Genomic DNA, 16,846 nt, shown 5'->3' with positions numbered 1-16,846 from the left:
TCATTGCCAGTGAATGATGACTGTATCATTCCACAGACTGTCTGAAGTATGGACCTGGTTTTCCCTGACAAAATGTTGTGTTTTTGAGATAGATTTGGAATGACTCCTTATTCTACTGGACGGGCTACCTGTGTGTCTGCCAAAGTACGTTGGGTGTTTCCTCTCCTTTAGGGATGAAAGGCCAGTTTTATGTACCTGATTTCAATGGAAGCTCCCTTTTGGTCAATGACATTCTGTCCATTTCTGTTCTGAAGCTGGCAGCCCATTGTGTATTACCAAAATAACTTGAATGTGAGAGATGCCATAAAAGTCATCTTCAAAGACTTATACTTGGAAAAAGAGATAGGCTGGTTAAATGAAAAGATGGACAACTTGAGTCTACTGGTATCCAAGAAATATTTACAGAACCAGGAAGACCAAGGTGATGAGAAGGTACCCTATGAGGGACTTGGAGAACTGGAGCTGGAAGGGGCCTCAGAGGCTACCTAAAAGAATCATCTCATCTTATAGATGAGGAAACTGTGGTCCAGTGGCATAAAGTGATTTGCCCAAGGTCATACAGGTAATCAGCACTGGGGACAGGATTGGAACCTTCATTCTTTGGCTATTAGATTAGTGGTTTTTCATTGTACCTCCCCCTTCCCCTAATGTCTTGAAAGTTAAGGACAGAAATTGCAGGAGAAAATGGGGTGAGTTCATAATCTGCTTTAGTAGAAAGAATACTGAAGATATGCTTTTTATGCGCCCACATACCATTGGGGTCATCTGAAGAAGAAGAAGGAGGTTTGACAGAGCCCTCCCCTGAGCATATCAGCACATTACCAATAACTAGGGGTCAAGGACTCCAAGCAGCTGCAATAAAAGGACCATAGCCTCACGGAAACAGATTGAGTTGTACAAATTGTCCACTCACTGGGACTTCCTCCATTTTGGCTTCCTAATCTCTTATGGACCTTTCTGCCCTGAGTCTTGACCCAACAACCAGTTTTCCTGTATGTCTCAGTTCTCGGATTTCAGTGCTCCACAGACCCACTGGTCCCCACCTTTTTCAGATGATAACTTATTCTTTTTTCCTTGGACCTAAGTAGAAGAGGATTTATTTTCTTTCCACATTCTGTGCCCCCTTCTCCATTTCTTCCCATGTACTGTACCCCCATTCATCATTCCCCTTCTAGGGTATTTGCTTATTCCCTTCAATGTGTTACTCCTGCTGGGAGGCAACAATATTGTTTGATGCTTTAGACAGATGGCTTGTAGTTGAAGGTGGCAGTGTTCCCTGGAGTCCCTCAGTGGAGGACTCCAGAGCCCACGAAGAGGTCATAACAGTTGTTTTAGACCTCTAATGATCTAGCACTTTTTTTTTTTGTAAGGCAATTGAGGTTAAGTGACTTGCCCAGAGTCACATAGCTAGTAAGTGTTATGTGTCTGAGGCCAGATTTGAACTCAGGTCCTCCTGACTCCAGGGCTGGTGCTCTATCCACTGCACCACCTAGCTGCCACACGACCTAGCACTTTTGCAAGACACATTTAGAACTTTGAAGGCCATGAATTCCTGTGGCTTAGAACCAATTATCCTAGGCCCACATAGCATCTGGAATTCCCTAGAAATTTTTACTGGGTGGATGGAGGATATCCCAGGGATCCTGCCCCATTATAGTCCAGCCCCATGAGCATCACAGAGGATTATCTATGAACTGGGCTAAGATAACCTTTTTGAAATGGATATCCTTATTACATTGATAATAACCCTCTAATAGACAACACAGAAAGGTTTCTCCCCGTTCTCTGTGATGGTTAGGGGACTTTTAACAACTGCTTCTCTTCCCCCATCATAGACATTTATTAACCAGTATATTTGCTGACTCTAACAGGAACAAGGGACTTGTATAAAATGGCCAATTCCTCTGGAACCCAAGTCCTGCCTGAGCATGGCACAGTTTTACTCTTACAGGTCACTTTTTTGAGGGATTGCCCATCTTTGATGTGTTTACTGATCCTCCCCATATTTGGCAATATGTACTTGTGGGTTTCCTTCTTTATCTATGACTAAATTTGATCTCAAGAGGCAGTTTCCTCATCTGCCTCCTGGAAGCCATTTATTCAATGGGAGAGATTCAATGTAGATCAGTGGGGAAGCATATTCTGCCTCCAGGACACAATGGCTTCTAAGAATTCCCATGTATGGAGACAACCATGTTGTTATGGGCAAAGAGGCAGCAAGGGCTGTCCCTCAGCCCTGATCCTCAGATTGAACAAATAAAAATAAACCAGAAAGCATAAGTAGGTACCAAATATATGCCAAGCACTATGTTGGACATAGAAAGTGAAAGAGTTTGCCAAAGATGGGCAATCCCTCAAAGAAAAAGTGAAATGATTCCTGCCCTCAAGGAGTTTACATTTTACCGGGGCGGGGGGGAAACCTGTACATATCTAGGCATGTGCAAAATAGATACAAGATGATTTGAGGTGAGGAGAACACTGAGAGCTGGGGAATACATAGTTCCATCCATGGTCTATATGTTTCTGACCCTCAAGATTAAACTTCCAGGACTCTGGATAGTGTAGGTCCCAGCTGTGCTGGATTTGGGGGGCATGTGGGAAATTTACAGACTCAATGAAGGCCCTGTGAGAAAGAATGAGTGCATGCTAAAGTTGATTGGGAACCCACTCCAGGCCAAACTAGTGACTCAGAAGGTCAAGACCCTCCAAGTCACAGAATCACAAAGTTTTGGAACTCAAAGAGATTTCAGAGGCCATTGGTCCAACCCGTATCAGAATAAAAATTTCCTCTGTAGCCTAGTGGTGTGTGGGAAAGAGCACTGACATGTTCAAAATTCCGTCTCTGTCTGTAAGTACTTGTGTGACCTTGGGTAAGTCATTTCATCTCTGGGACTTAGTTTCCTCAGCAGTAAAATGGGGCAATTGGACTAGGTGATCTCTTAGGTCCTATTCATCTCTAAACATTTGTGTGTGTGTGTGTGTGTGTGTGTGTGTGTGTGTGTGTGTGTATATAATATATATACATATATATAATATATATATATATTTTTTTTGGCTAGGCAATGGGGTTAAGTGACTTGCCCAGGGTCACACAGCTAGTAAGTGTTATGTGTACTCCAGGGCTGGTGCTCTATTCACTGCACCACCTAGCTGCCCCCTAAACATTTGTTTAAAGACACCCTCACCTACAGTGAAGGGGAACCCATTATCACCTGAGTCAATCCATTCCATTTGGGGATGACTCTTTCTTAGAATCATAGATTTAGAGCTTGAAGGGACCTATTAGAAAGATTTTTATTACATAAAATCTAATTTTATCTCTTTGCAACTTTTCCCCATTTCTCCTCATTCTGTTTTCTGGGGATAAGCAGAATATGTCTCATCTCTCTTCCATGCATGTAACATGGTAGTCTGGCAAGGAAAGGGCTAGCAGGTGGGAACATCAGGAAGCAATAAAAACAATGGCTAGCTTTTATATAGTGCAGCACCAGTGCTTGCAAAATACTTATTATCTCAGTCAAAATGCTTCATGGAGAAGGCTATGCTTGAACTGAATTTTGAAGGAAGTAAAGGAACTATAGACCAGTATCTTTGGCATTACCTTCTTACTATCAGTATGTCTAGGCCTGGGGTTCTTCACCTGAGGTCTGTGAACCTGACTTTTTTTTTTTTGCTTTTTCTTTTTTTTTGATGAGGAAATCTAGGTTAAGTGACTTGCCCAGGGTAAGCTAGTAAGCGTCAAGTGTCTGATGCTGGATTTGAACTCAGGTTCTCCTGACTCCACGGCTGGAGCTCTATCCACTGCACCATTTTAGCTGCCCCTGAACCTGACTTTTTAAAAAAATTTCAATATAATTGGATTGCTTTGTAATTTTACTTATTTTAATGTATGCACCTAAAAATTATTCTGAGAAGGGATCTACAGGTGTTACTGGACTGTGAATGGAATCTATAATATAAAAAACATTAAGAACACTTGGTCTGGGCTGTCCTCCTTCCTAGTATAGAATTCTGCTGTAACAACTTGATCTACCTGTCTAAACAGAACTCACTTTTGTATAGGAAACATGGGGTTTTCTTCTATAGGTTTTTTTTTCTGGTACTCATCCAGTATTTCTGTAGAACCTGTCGGGGCTGGTCAGGTTGATTCGTGGCTCTCCTTAGACATAGCCAAATTGTGGCAGACCACCACTGCTCTCTTCCCCGCCACGGATCACTTTACTTTAGGAGATAAGGTGCAAGTTGTTCAGGTGCCCTAATGTGTGAAGGACAAAGGACCCAGACCTTCAATCCATTATATGAAGAGAGGTGATGGGAGCTTGTGGTTAATCCTTCTTGTTCAACTTGGTATGACCTGGATAGGCCAAGGCTTGAGGGTGGACTAGCTCAGGACTGTAACTGATCCTCTTCCTCTTCCTTCTATAGTCTGGATGTTTCAGTGACCTCCCTAAGTGCAGCCATGCTTGTCCCTTCTCTTAGTTATCTTTGACTGCCCTTGACCGCTTCTGCTTATCTTGTCTGAAGATTTCTGCCCTCTTTTGTGTGAGTTCAGAAATGCCTATAACAAGGCCTACTGTTTTTAGCATCACTGGCTGGCCTGTAAAAGTGGGCTGGACTTCAATTTTCACCAAAGTAAGAAAATGTACAGAAATGACCAATGGAAGAGTTCAATAGCTTCCTTCACGGCAATGTTATTTCTGTGAAGATGGCTTTTATTCTGACCCATCTGCTCTGAGACAACTCTTCTTTGGATGTACAAATGATCTGAGGGCTCATAAAAGAAAAAAGAAGACAATCGTAAGAAAGAATAAAAGTATTTCCAAAGGTCCTGAATCCAAATTGCTTCTTATAATAGTTTTTGTTGTTGTTTTAAATAAAATAAATATAAATATTTATAATAAATTTATATGTAATTATATATAAATTACATTTAAAATTTATAATTAATATATAATGAAAATATATAATGTAAAAAATATAAGAAATAAATAAAATAATTTAAACCCATTCTATTTTGGACTTATATAGAATCATAGAATATTGGAATTGGAAGGAACCATGGTGGTTATTCAATTCTCTTTTGTGCTTGATGTATGAATATTCTCTTCTACACCCTCACACCTCTACTTGAACACTTTCAGTGATTAGGAACTCACTGACTTGGGGAGTTATTCCATCTTCAGATGGCCAGTCTTTGTCTCCCTATTGAGTTGAAATTTGTCTCCCTAAAACTCACATCAATTGGTACTCCTTTGCCATTCTCACAGGAGTGTCAATATTTTGTCTAGAATTTGCTTGTCAGCTTCACTCGATAGATTTGTATCTATGGATAGAGACAAGACTCCTAGTTACCTCAGGCTCTTGGACCTAGAAGAGGTCTTCCTTGTGTGGGAATTGTCCATGGATTTCGCATCTTGTTCACTTGGTCAGAGGCATCATGTTCTGTTCTTTTTGAAGGATCGTTTCATCTTCTCTTGTTGCCACTGATTACAGTTCAACATCCTGGGGCTTGGGATTCTTTTATCTTCAAATGTATGATGAACAAATTGAAACAAAGGAGATGAAAACTCATTTCTAACCCAGTCATTCTCATTGGGGGCTCAGTGAAAATTCTGAGGAGGGAAAGACGAAGGTGTTTTTTTTAAAAGACAAGCAATTTTTACACACTAATTATTACCTTAATTTGATCTTTGATGTAAATGAACATTCTGTGTTTAGTAAGAATGAATGAAATCAAGGTGTCCATTTTGAGTAAGTAGAAGCCTGGAGAGCAAGTCGGAAGCGGCTGAAGCGATCCAAGCATAAGACTCTGGAAGCCAGGGATTTGGGTGGGGCTGCAAAAAGGGGGAGGCCACAATCTGAGAAACTGTGCTGAGAAATTTGGCAGGATGTCGTGATGGATTGGATTTGAGAATATAGGACAAAGAGGGATTAAAAATAACTTTGCCCTAAAATACTTGCTAGGCACCACATACGTATATAATACGTATAGAGAGGGTTTTTATTTCTACCCATAGCTTTCTCCCCCTTTTATCTGCATTGCTATGGGAAATAAAAATGAAGAAAAAAAAACAGAACAAAAACAAGAATAATTTCAATGACTAAATAGTGAATCATAGGGAGTGGCGATATCTTACACAATAGAATCTAAGCAATGATAGAAGAGCAAAAGTGAATGTGGCATTAAAAAATACAATTTCTCATTTTTGATCATTTCCTCAGGGTCATGGGAAGGGCTCAATGAATGATTTTTTTCTTTGCTCTTATCTGTTTTGCTGCATAATTAGTTTTCATTTGAGATTAAAAGGTCACTTTTATACAACTTTTCTGATGGAATTTCAGGATTTCCTTTTCAAAAACAAAAACAAAAAAGCAAAGACATCATCACTGCTTTCTATAGGGCTTGATTTAAAAAAAAAGAAATAAAATTATTTGTGGGTTCATTTTGGTAAACCTTTGTTATGTCTCCCACTGCCGCTGCACCCCCCAATTGAGCATTTATAGCAAATAAAACATTCAAATTCACACACACACACACACACACACATACACACAAACACACACACACCCTCCAAAATAAAAACCCTCATTACAAAATATGCATAGTCCAGTAAAATCAGTTCCCACATCGGCCATTCCAAAAAGTACATCTCATTCTGCATTTTAAGACCATCGCCTCTCCAGTCGGAGGAGGTAGGGATGGCATGTTTCCTCTTGAGATCTCTACACTTGTATTTTATCACACATTAATCCGAATTCTAGTCTTTCCAAAGTGTTTTTCTTTATGATGTCCTCGTAGAAGTTGTTCCCCTACTTCTGCTCCCTTCGCTGTGGTCCGCTGATGCTGGACGTTTGATCACGTCTTATAACACAACAATATTCCCATTCCATGCATATCTATAATTTTTTTAGCCGCTGTATAGCTTAGGGTTTTGTTTGGTTTTGTTTTAATGACAAGAAAAATTCCTTTGATATAGGCTATGTGGTATGGTGGAAAAAGGATTGAATTTGGAATTGTGGGACCTTAGTTCAAATTTCTGTTTTGCCATTTATTCCCTGTATATTATTGGGCAAGTCATTTAACCACTCTAGACCTCAATTTCCTCATCTGAAGGAATTAGACTGGATGACCTTTAAAGTCCCTTCCAGTCATAGGTGTGTGATTCTGTGGTTCTATTTGAGGGGGATATAGTATAGTGGAAAGAATACTGGTCTCAGGGTCAGGAGTCTTGGGTTTAAATTCCAGCTCAGATGTTCTCTAGCTGGGTGACCTTGAGTATATCACTTGGCTCCAGTCTCCTCATCTCTGAAACTGGCATAAGAATGCTTATAGTGCCAGCTTCAGACCTTTTTGAGGTTGCAGGTGGGGAGTAACTAAGGTGCCTTAGTAATCCTTAAAACACCAAAGGGATCTGTGCTGTTAATATTGCTTTGAGACAGAGATCCTTTTGCCTTGGCCATCCTTAATGGCTTTAATATGCTATCAACAAGCGTTTTAAACGTGGAATGCATGGTGAGAGAGCTGGGGATCTCCATTTGTTTGCTCAGTGTTTGCTGAGCTTTCTCGTTCGTTTTGGATTTTGTCCCCATTCTGATTTGGGTCATTATGAGCATTATGAACAAATGCTAGCACCTCAGTTACTTCATCTGTAAAATGAGATGAGTTGGTTTGTGTATGGCCTCTAAGGTCTCTTCTAGCTCTAAATCCAATAACTTATGATCCTATGATCTCTACCATGATTTGTACAATTTGTTTGGTCTAGGAACATGGGGGAGAAAGGGTGAGTCAATCTTACTTCTAAAGCTCTCTGAAAACTCAGGCTGTAAAAGGAAGTCTGGTTGTCTATTAAAAGCCTTAAAGAATACTTTTCCTTGTGGACCTATAAAGAGTGCCTGGAAAAGGACTCGTACCTGGCATAGTCTATGGTTGGACTCCATTCTCTTTGCCCTTGTCTCTTAGCGGGACAGCCAGCATGACATGAGATACCAGACTAGCTGCAGTTCATCTGTCCATTGCTAGCATCTAAGCTACTGCAGATCTTCTCTTTCTTAGATGACGTAGATCTTAGCGTACCACTCCTGAGGCAGCCCTATCCTTCCGTGACTCACATGGTTTGTTTCTTGTCTTTGTTCTCAGGATCACACTGTGAATTGTACAAGGATCCCTGTGCTAACATCAGTTGCCTGAATGGTGGGACCTGTGACAGTGAAAGTCTGAATGGCACCTGTATCTGCTTACCTGGGTTTACAGGTAAATAAATTTCCTATTGACTTTTTTTTTTTTTACTTTTTACTTTTTATTTATTTTAAATTTATGGAATAAAACAAACATTTCCATAACATAGTATAATGAAAAAAGAATATTATCATCAAAGACTTTGAGTAGCAAATGTCAAAGGAAGGAAAAAAGTATCCTGGCTACTTATTTTAGAATCTTACCATTGTGGGTTAATTTCAGTTGCTTAGATTCTCATCAATATATGTATAAAGGTCTAAATGGATGATTGAATCAGGAGGAGTCACTTAGAGAACCAGATTATGGCTTATAAACAGGATGCCTGTTGTATAGTATGGTAATAGTATGGTCCATGGGACCCATTTCCAGAGCATAGTACAGACATAACTTGAAGAAATAATTGATTTGTACCAATTCCCAGAATATGGAAATGACATTGGAAGTGGGAAGAAGAGGTGGGAGGTATCTAAAAATGGATGCTCCCAATTTCCAGAGAACTGCATAACTCTACCAATGCATTTACTTAGAAAAAGTAGAAGTTCAGCAGATTTTTTTTCTGAAGGGGTATAGGAACATGATTTGGCCAGGAAAAGTGGAGAGCAAACATCCCTGGTGGGGGATGTCGTATTAATGATGGCGCCGGTGCTCTGGGGTGGAGGAAAGATGGAATGGCAGGGGCATAGCACGGGATGTAGAGCTAGAAGGGACAGCAGACATCATCAGTCCTCTCATTTGACTGATGGGGAAACTTGACAGGGGACTTTGGAAGGAAATTAATAAGCTGGCAAGTGTCCAGAGAAAGACAGACAAGGTGGTGAAGGGCTTCGAGTCCTTACCATATAAGAATTGGTTCAAGAAACTGGGGATGGTTAGTCTGGGAAAGACTGAGGGTGGGATACGACAGCTGTCTTTCGTTAATTGAAGGGTAAGCAAGTAGAGGGTGGGATTACACTTTTCCTAGTTTGGGCCCAGAGAGAAGAGCTAAGAACAAAGTTTCAAAGAGGCATATCTACAGCGGATGTTATAAAAAACTTCACAACGGCTAAAGTTGCCCCAGCAACTGGGCTGCCTCAGGAAGCCATGAGGACCTTGTTAGAGGTCTTTAAGCAGAGAGGCTGGAGGACCATGGATCAGATCTGTTTAATGGGGATTCTTCTTCACATGAGAGGGAAGCTAGTTGGTCTCTGAGGTTCCTTCCAATTAATCAATCAATAAACATTTCTTAAGTGCCTACAATGTGCCCAGTACTGTACTAAGCACTGGGGATACAAAAAAGAGGCAAATAACAGTCCCTGTCCTCAAAGAACTTAACAATCTAATAGGGAAGATAATGCCAACAAATATATACAATGCAAGCAATATATGGGATAAATAGGAAATAATTAACAGAGGGAAGGCACTAGAATTTAGAGGGGTTGGGGGGAAGGCTTTCAGTGAAAGATGAGTTTTAATTGTGAGTTAAAATAAGCCAGATAGGTCAGTAAGTTGAATGGAGGAGGGACAACATTCCAGGTGTGGGGGACAGTCAGAACCTGATTCATTCAAGCCTGTGAAGATAGTAAATGGCAGAGCTGCAGTTGGGACCAGGTTTTTTGTTTTTGTTTTTTTTTTAAGCACCAAACTCTGAATGGCAAAGTGGATATAGAGTGCTGGTGGCAGGAAGACCTGGGTTCAAATCCTGCCTCTAACACTAATTATCTGTATGATCATGTGCATACTTAACCTCTTGGGCTTCAGTTTCTGGATCTATGAAATGAGGGAGATGGATTCAATGGTTTCTAAGTTCCCTTCCAGCTCTAACACTATGATTCTAGGATGCTTTCCACCACCCTCTGCCTAACTATCCTTACACCTAAGGATGAAGGCAATTCACAGGGGAATATGGAGAATAGTTTTCTGTTTCATACTTTCATGTTCAAATAACCTGGAGTCAGGACTGTGTGACATGGACCTTGGCTATTCCAAGTTTTGAGCATCAGGGAGAGAGGGTCGGGGATGGGTGGGGGGCACTCACAACATTCCTTTTTCCTGTTATTTGAACAAGCCTGCAATGGACTCAATTCTTGATCAGTGTAGGGTCTGTATTTTCAGAGTTTGCTCTGGGAATGTATAGTGGGGATTAATTAGGTTTACAAGTTGGGGAATTTTAGGGAGAAATTCCTATTTTTACCAACAAATCAGAGGCCAATAAAAGTGCCAATTCAGCAATTCAGCATATGTGAAAATTATTGTTAACGTGCTGACAATATCACCTGCTGGCATGCTCACTAGCCTACAAATCTCTGAGAGTCACATTGACAGAGCAGTTCCTAGTGGAGAACTTGTGTGTGTGTGTGTGTGTGTGTGTGTGTGTGTGCATGCATGCATGAGCATATGTGAACTGCTATGTATGTTCTTCTCTTCATCTCAATCCCAATGGAGCCTTCTCTGTGCAAGGAAAAGAGGCACTACCTTCTCTATATATCATTGCAATGATTCCTTTTCCTGATTCATTTCAGTTCAGTTGAATTCAACGTACATTCATTTAATGCCTGCATTGATATTAGAAGGGACCAGGAAAGGATTCTTGTGGGATTTTAACTGAACCTTGAAGGAATTCAGAAAAACCAGGAGGCAGAGATAAGGAGGGAGGGCTTTACAGGCATAGAGGGACAAGCCAGGGAAAATGCCTGGAGTCTGGAAATGGAGAGTCTTGTATGAAGAACTGCAAGGAGGCCAGCGTCACTGGATTGTAAAGTTCATGGAGGAGGGTAAGGTATGACTTGAAAAGTAGGAGACCAGGTTATGAAAGACTAAATGCCAAACAGAGGAATATATAGTTAATCCTAGAGATTCTACAGGAAGCCTTCCCTAACCCTTCTTAATTCTAGTGTCTTCCTTCTTTTAATGATTTCCTATTTATCTTGAATATAACTTGCTTTGCATATATTTGTTTATATGTTGTCTCTCTCCCCTCCCCCCATTAAATTGTAAGCTCCCTGAGGGCAGGGACTGTCTTTTGCCTCTTCTAGTATCCTCAGTGATTAGCACAGTGCCTGATACACAGTAGATGCTTACTAAATGGATTTTTGACTAGAGTGACATAGTTAGTTTTGCTTTGATAGGTGAATGTGCGAGAGAGCATGAGGAGATGAGCGAGAGAGGAGAGAGACTTGCTTGAGGCAGGGAAACCAATGAGGAAGCAATTGCAATAGGTCAGCTGTGAAGTAATATAACCATCTCTTTGGCATTCCTTACCCCATGATAGTATTCCATGACATCCATATTCCATAGTTTGTTCAGCCATTCCATTATCAATGGACACCTCTTTAGTTAGTTTCCAGTTCATAAAATTTTAGACTACATTGAAGGGCATGGTGTTCAGGACCAAGTTGATGAGAATCATATTCAACTCTGCCCTGGTCCTAACACATCTGGAGTAATGTTATGTTCATTTCTAAGGGTTACCTTTTAAGAAGGACATTGATATGCTGGAGAGCATTCAAAAGAGGGCACCAAGATGGTGGAGGACCTTAAGATCATGCCACAGGAGGATTGGTTGAAAAAAAAACTGAGACTGTTTTAGTCCTCAGAAGAGACTTTTTTGGGGGATGGGGTGGATAGAATAGCTGTCTTCAAGTTTGAAGGGCTGTCATATAGAAGAGGAATTGGGCTTCTTTTCCTTGGCTTCAGAGGGGCAAACTACCAATAATATATGGAAATTGTAGACAGGTTGAAGGAATAAGGAAAACATGCCAATGATTAGAGCTATTCATGGTGTGTTGGGATGCCTGGAGATCATGGGTTCCCCCTTGTTAATGGTCTTCAAGTCCAGGCTGGTTGACCACTCGCTGGTTATGTTGTAGGGGGGATTCTCAGATCCAGGTTGGACAGAGTGGGCTCAGTGGCCTCTGGGATCCTTTTTATCTGAGGCTCTATTATCCTATGATGCTTGGGGCTTGAAATAGAGAGTTCTAAATAACAAATCTATTTCCTTCCATGAGCACTTGAAAACCTGGAACATCATGTCCTTTGCTACACAATCTATCTGTCTAGAGAACCATTTCCAGCATGTACGCATGCTGGATTCTTTATTTACTCCAACAGTACTTGGTGCTTCATTGCTCTTTCTTTTCTTTCTTCAGTGATTAGATTCATAATCAATCTCTGTGCTTTCACTGGCCTGATGTAGCAGATTTTTATTTATTTATTTTTTACTTCTACCCCCTTTTTGATGATGATGTTGAGAAGAAAAATCAATTCCCTTTAAATCACTGTGCTGCTTTAATAACGTTTGTGAGTGGAATGAAAAATGAAATTGCCATGTGACTTACTCTGGGAAAGAGGGGCAGTCAGAGCCTGGAAACCTTCATCAAGTCTTCTTAAGGCATTGTTCTCTATGAATCAAACCTAATTTGCTAGTTTTCACCTAAGATGTACAGGTACACAGATCAGTGCTGCAACCTTTCCTCCCATAGATGATAAAATGGTGCTGCTGCAATAACCAGAGCACCAAAGTGCCCAGTAAGTCTTTCGATGATAAGCTCTATTGAATCATAAACTCCCGGAAGGCTGTGACTATATCCCTTTTCATTTTTCTAACTTTAGTTATGTTCATCGGGTTTTGCATAGCCTAGGCTATTAACAATTGTTGGATTGAATTCTTCTGCATTTAGTATAGACAGGCATATATTGCTATAAGAAGATTGCTATATAATTGCCATAAGAAAAATACCATGAAAGCTTCTAAGAGGGGTGTCACTTCTAGCTCAGGGAAAACCTCAGAGATTGCAGGATTATTCCTTCTCTCAAACCCTCTTCATTCTGATGTTCACACCACCCATCAGCTCTTTAGGAGACATAGCATGAACAGTGTTTTTTTGGTAGGATAAGAAAATTAGATTGGAGGCAGCCATCGAATAGTTGGTAACTCCCTGTTGGTATCCGCTACCTGGGTAGAGCTGGCCTTAGAGACTGGATGACCCATGTTCAAGCCCTACCTCTGATGTGTACTGACTGTGTAACCCTGGATAAATCACTTGACCTCTTGACATCTCAGTTGCAAGCACAGTACTGGGTGTTCCTTACACAGATGAAATCATAGATCTAGTCAGAAAAAAAAAAGAAAATAATATTTGCTTTAAGACTTTAAGTGTTTTAGGGCAGATAGGTGGTGCAGTGGATAGAGCACTAGCCCTGAAGTCAGGAGGACCTGAGTTCAAGTCTGGTCTCAGACCAAACACTTGACACTTACTAGCTGTGTGACCCTGTGTATATATGTATTATATATGCATGTGTGTATAAGTTTATGTAGCAAATAGCAGTGTGGATAGGATGTTGGGCTTGAAACCGGGATGATCTGGGTTCAAATGATACCACTAACACTTATGCTGCGTGATCCTGGATGGGTCACTATCTCCATGTGTTTTGGGCAACTCCCTAGGATTTTTTTTTACTAAATCATAGATGGGTTGCAATTTGTATTGGTGGAGAAAGCTCTCACACTGGGAGTTTTATAGGAAATCACAAATCCTTCTTGACCATGTACATGCATTTACTGAATCTTCAGAATAACTCCATGAAATAGGTAGCCCTGATGATGTTGTGGTTCAGTCATTCAGTTATGTTCGATTCTTTGTGATCACATGGACCCTAGCATGCCAGGCCTTTCTATCCCCCACCATGTCGTGAAGTCTGTCCAAGTTCGTGTTTGTTATTTCCATGACACTATCTATCCATCCCATCCCCTGCCGTCCCCTTTTCCTTGTGCTTTTGATCTTTCCCAACATCAGAGTCTTTTCCAATGAGTCTCATCTTCTCATTATGTGGCCAAAGTATTTAAGCTTCAGCTTCAGTATGTGACCTTCCAATAAATTGTCTGAATTAATTTCTTTATGTATGGACTGATTTGAGGTCCACTCCAAGAGTCTCTCAAAAGTCTTCTCTAACACTGTAATTTGAAATCATCGATTCTGCAGTGCTCAGCTTTCTTCATAGTTCAATTATCACAGCCATACATCGCTCCTGGAAAAACCATATCTTTGACTATACAAACCTTTGTGGGCAAGGTGATATCCCTTGATTAGCCCCTTTTTTTATATAAGAAAACCATGGCTCAGAGAAGTTAAGCCCACCATAGCTGCTCAGTGTCCGAGTCAGGATTCATCACCATGCCTTTCCTGACTCCAAGCCCAGTTCTCTTTCTACTGTACCATAAAGGGATTGTGGAAATAAATGTTAGTAGGTAGCAAATCAATTTATGAGAGTCTTTTGTTTGTTCTCTGGCCAAGGCCCACTCTGCCATGCCTAGTTTTTGTTGCTCTCATTTACTCATTGAATTTAATAAGTATTGTGTTTTAAACTTTTTTCTTTTTTTAATTGATCTGGCAGAGAGACAGGGGAGCTAATATGATGCAGTGAGGTCTAGAGGCTTATATGAGTGGTGGATTTAACTTTGTTATTGTCTAGCTCTGCAACCAATTAAAAGATTTATTCCATTGTGGTTATCTCAATGACAGGAATTTTTCGGATGGCCATTTGTCAGGAGACATGCATGCTTTGGGGAGGGGGTTGGGTACGCTGACCTCTGAGGTCCTCTCTGCTCTTCTGTGATTGCTTTGTCAGGATTCTGTGAATCTGTTTTGACAAGCTTCCCCTGGGATATTGGGAGGAATAAAGTAGATGAACATGAAGGGAGTTTGAACAGCTGCTGTCATAAGCACCAGGCGAGTGTTCCCTAGAACTGGAGAAGATGAGAGACAATAATGAAATCTGCAAATAAAAAGAAATTGTGGGGCATAGAATGCTATGTGAAAATGGGGATGTAACAAAGAACCCTTGAGAACTCAAAGACAGGAGAAGGGACAGAAAAAAGGTGATCGATTTTGAAAATAGTGCACTCATCAGATGGGGAAAAAACACCCTAAAAACACATAAAAAGAAGGATGTCTTTAAAAAGTGCAGGGTGGAGTATCAAAAATAACACTTCTAAATCAATGAACTAAGAAGCATTTATTAAGCACCTGCTATATGCCAAACATGATTGCTGTACAGAGACAGGAATGGAACTATCCTTGCCTTTGAGGAGTTTATAGTCTAGCTAGAAGAGATGATGTGCAAATGTATAGTTATGTACAAAATGGCTACTAAGTAGTTTGGGGAAAAAGGCTTTAGTAGTTTGATGGAGATTAAAAAAAGTCTTCAAGTAGCAGGTGGCTCTGGAGCTGAGATTTGGAGGAAATAAGAGGTTTTGAGAGGTGGAGGTGAGGATATAGGACTCTTAGACTTCCCCCTTCTCTTCCTCTTCCTTCCCCTTCCCATCCCCCCCGACCTGTCCCTCCCCTTCTCTCAAATTTCTGTCCAGTTGAAGTGAAAGATTCTTGGAAAGGTTTGGTATTTCCATAGCTTATATTTAGGTTACAGAGACACCACCAGGCCATCTCCAAGATAATTCCAGTCTATAGGGTTCCTGATACCAGCTACAGGTTTTAGGTGAGAACCAACGTGGGTCTCAGGTGCTTGGTGCTACCTAAGTAGTACCTCTCTGGGGCTGAATCAATTGGGTTGTTTTCCAAGGAGCTAGACAGATCTGGGGATAGAGGGATAGCCTTCCCAGGAGAGCAGTATAGTTCAAAAGCAAGAACACCAGGACAGGACCCAAAAGACAAAGGTTCTGGTCCCAGCCCTACCACCTCTCTGCTGTGTGACTTTAGACAAGTCATTTCTTCTCTTTGGGACTCAGTATTTTCATGTGTAGAATGAAAGTTTTGGACTAAATGATTTTTAAGGTCTCTTCATGCTCTATGAGTGAATCAATTGATAAATGAAAGAATAACAAATTATTAATTGAACACTTACTATGTGCCAGGCATTGAGGGTACAAATACAAGAAGGTAGGTCCTACCCTTAAGGAGATTGCATTTTGGTAGGAGAGGACAACATACGAAGGAGAATTAGAAAGGGGGTGGAGGATGCATGCAGTGGCATGGCCAGGAAGTGATATAGAAGTCTGGTTTCAGGCAATATAAAGTGAAAATTTCACCTACGACAACCCAGGGACCCAGGGAAGAGTCAAGGTAGTTCTGATGGGAGGATCTCAAGGAAGATGGCTAGAGTGGAGGAGGAGAGAGCAAGGTCCACAAATGTCTGGGAAGGTCTAGAAATGGCTGAGATGATCTGGAAATGGCTGGGAAGGTCTGGAAATGGCCCAATGCTGCGGAGTATCAGTTTGGATAGAAGTCCTCCAAAATTCCTCCAAGACTCTGCCCGAGGGGTTCATCAGAATTGTCCTGCACCTCTAATTGTTTGTGACTGACCTCATCTGTAAATGAATGAATTGGACTAAGTGATCTCTTCTTTTTTTTTGATAGTGAAATCAAATAGATAAGAGAAGGGATTCCAGTAATGAGTTCAACAACACACAAGTGCCATGTGCCAGGCACTCTGCTAGGCTCTGAGGTTGTTGTTCAGTTGTGTCCCACTCTTTGTGACCCCATTTGGAGTTTTCTTGGCAAAGATACTGGAGTGGTTTGCCACTTCCTTCTACAGATCATCTTATGGATGAGGAAACTGAGGCAAACAGAGTTAAATAACTTACCCAGGGTCACATAGCTAGTGGAAGCTGGATTTGAA

The 16,846-nt window shown here is 40.9% G+C and overlaps 1 protein-coding gene across 1 annotated transcript in view; it reads left to right on the top strand.

Annotated features, from left to right (window-relative positions):
- The window catches only part of DNER (delta/notch like EGF repeat containing), a 344,569-nt gene that overhangs the window by 301,166 nt on the left and 26,557 nt on the right, over positions 1–16,846 (top strand). The window contains exon 10 of the mRNA XM_027876054.1: positions 8,138–8,251. Within this exon, the coding sequence (XP_027731855.1) occupies positions 8,138–8,251 (114 nt within the window). The remainder of the gene's footprint in view (positions 1–8,137; positions 8,252–16,846) is intronic.

This window comes from Vombatus ursinus, unplaced genomic scaffold (genome assembly GCF_900497805.2).
Source record: "Vombatus ursinus unplaced genomic scaffold, bare-nosed wombat genome assembly UNPS02014810.1, whole genome shotgun sequence".
Classification (NCBI taxonomy): Eukaryota; Metazoa; Chordata; class Mammalia; order Diprotodontia; family Vombatidae; genus Vombatus; species Vombatus ursinus.
The sequence above is the reverse complement of the archived record's forward strand: the minus strand, read 5'-3'. Positions and strand labels throughout refer to the sequence as shown.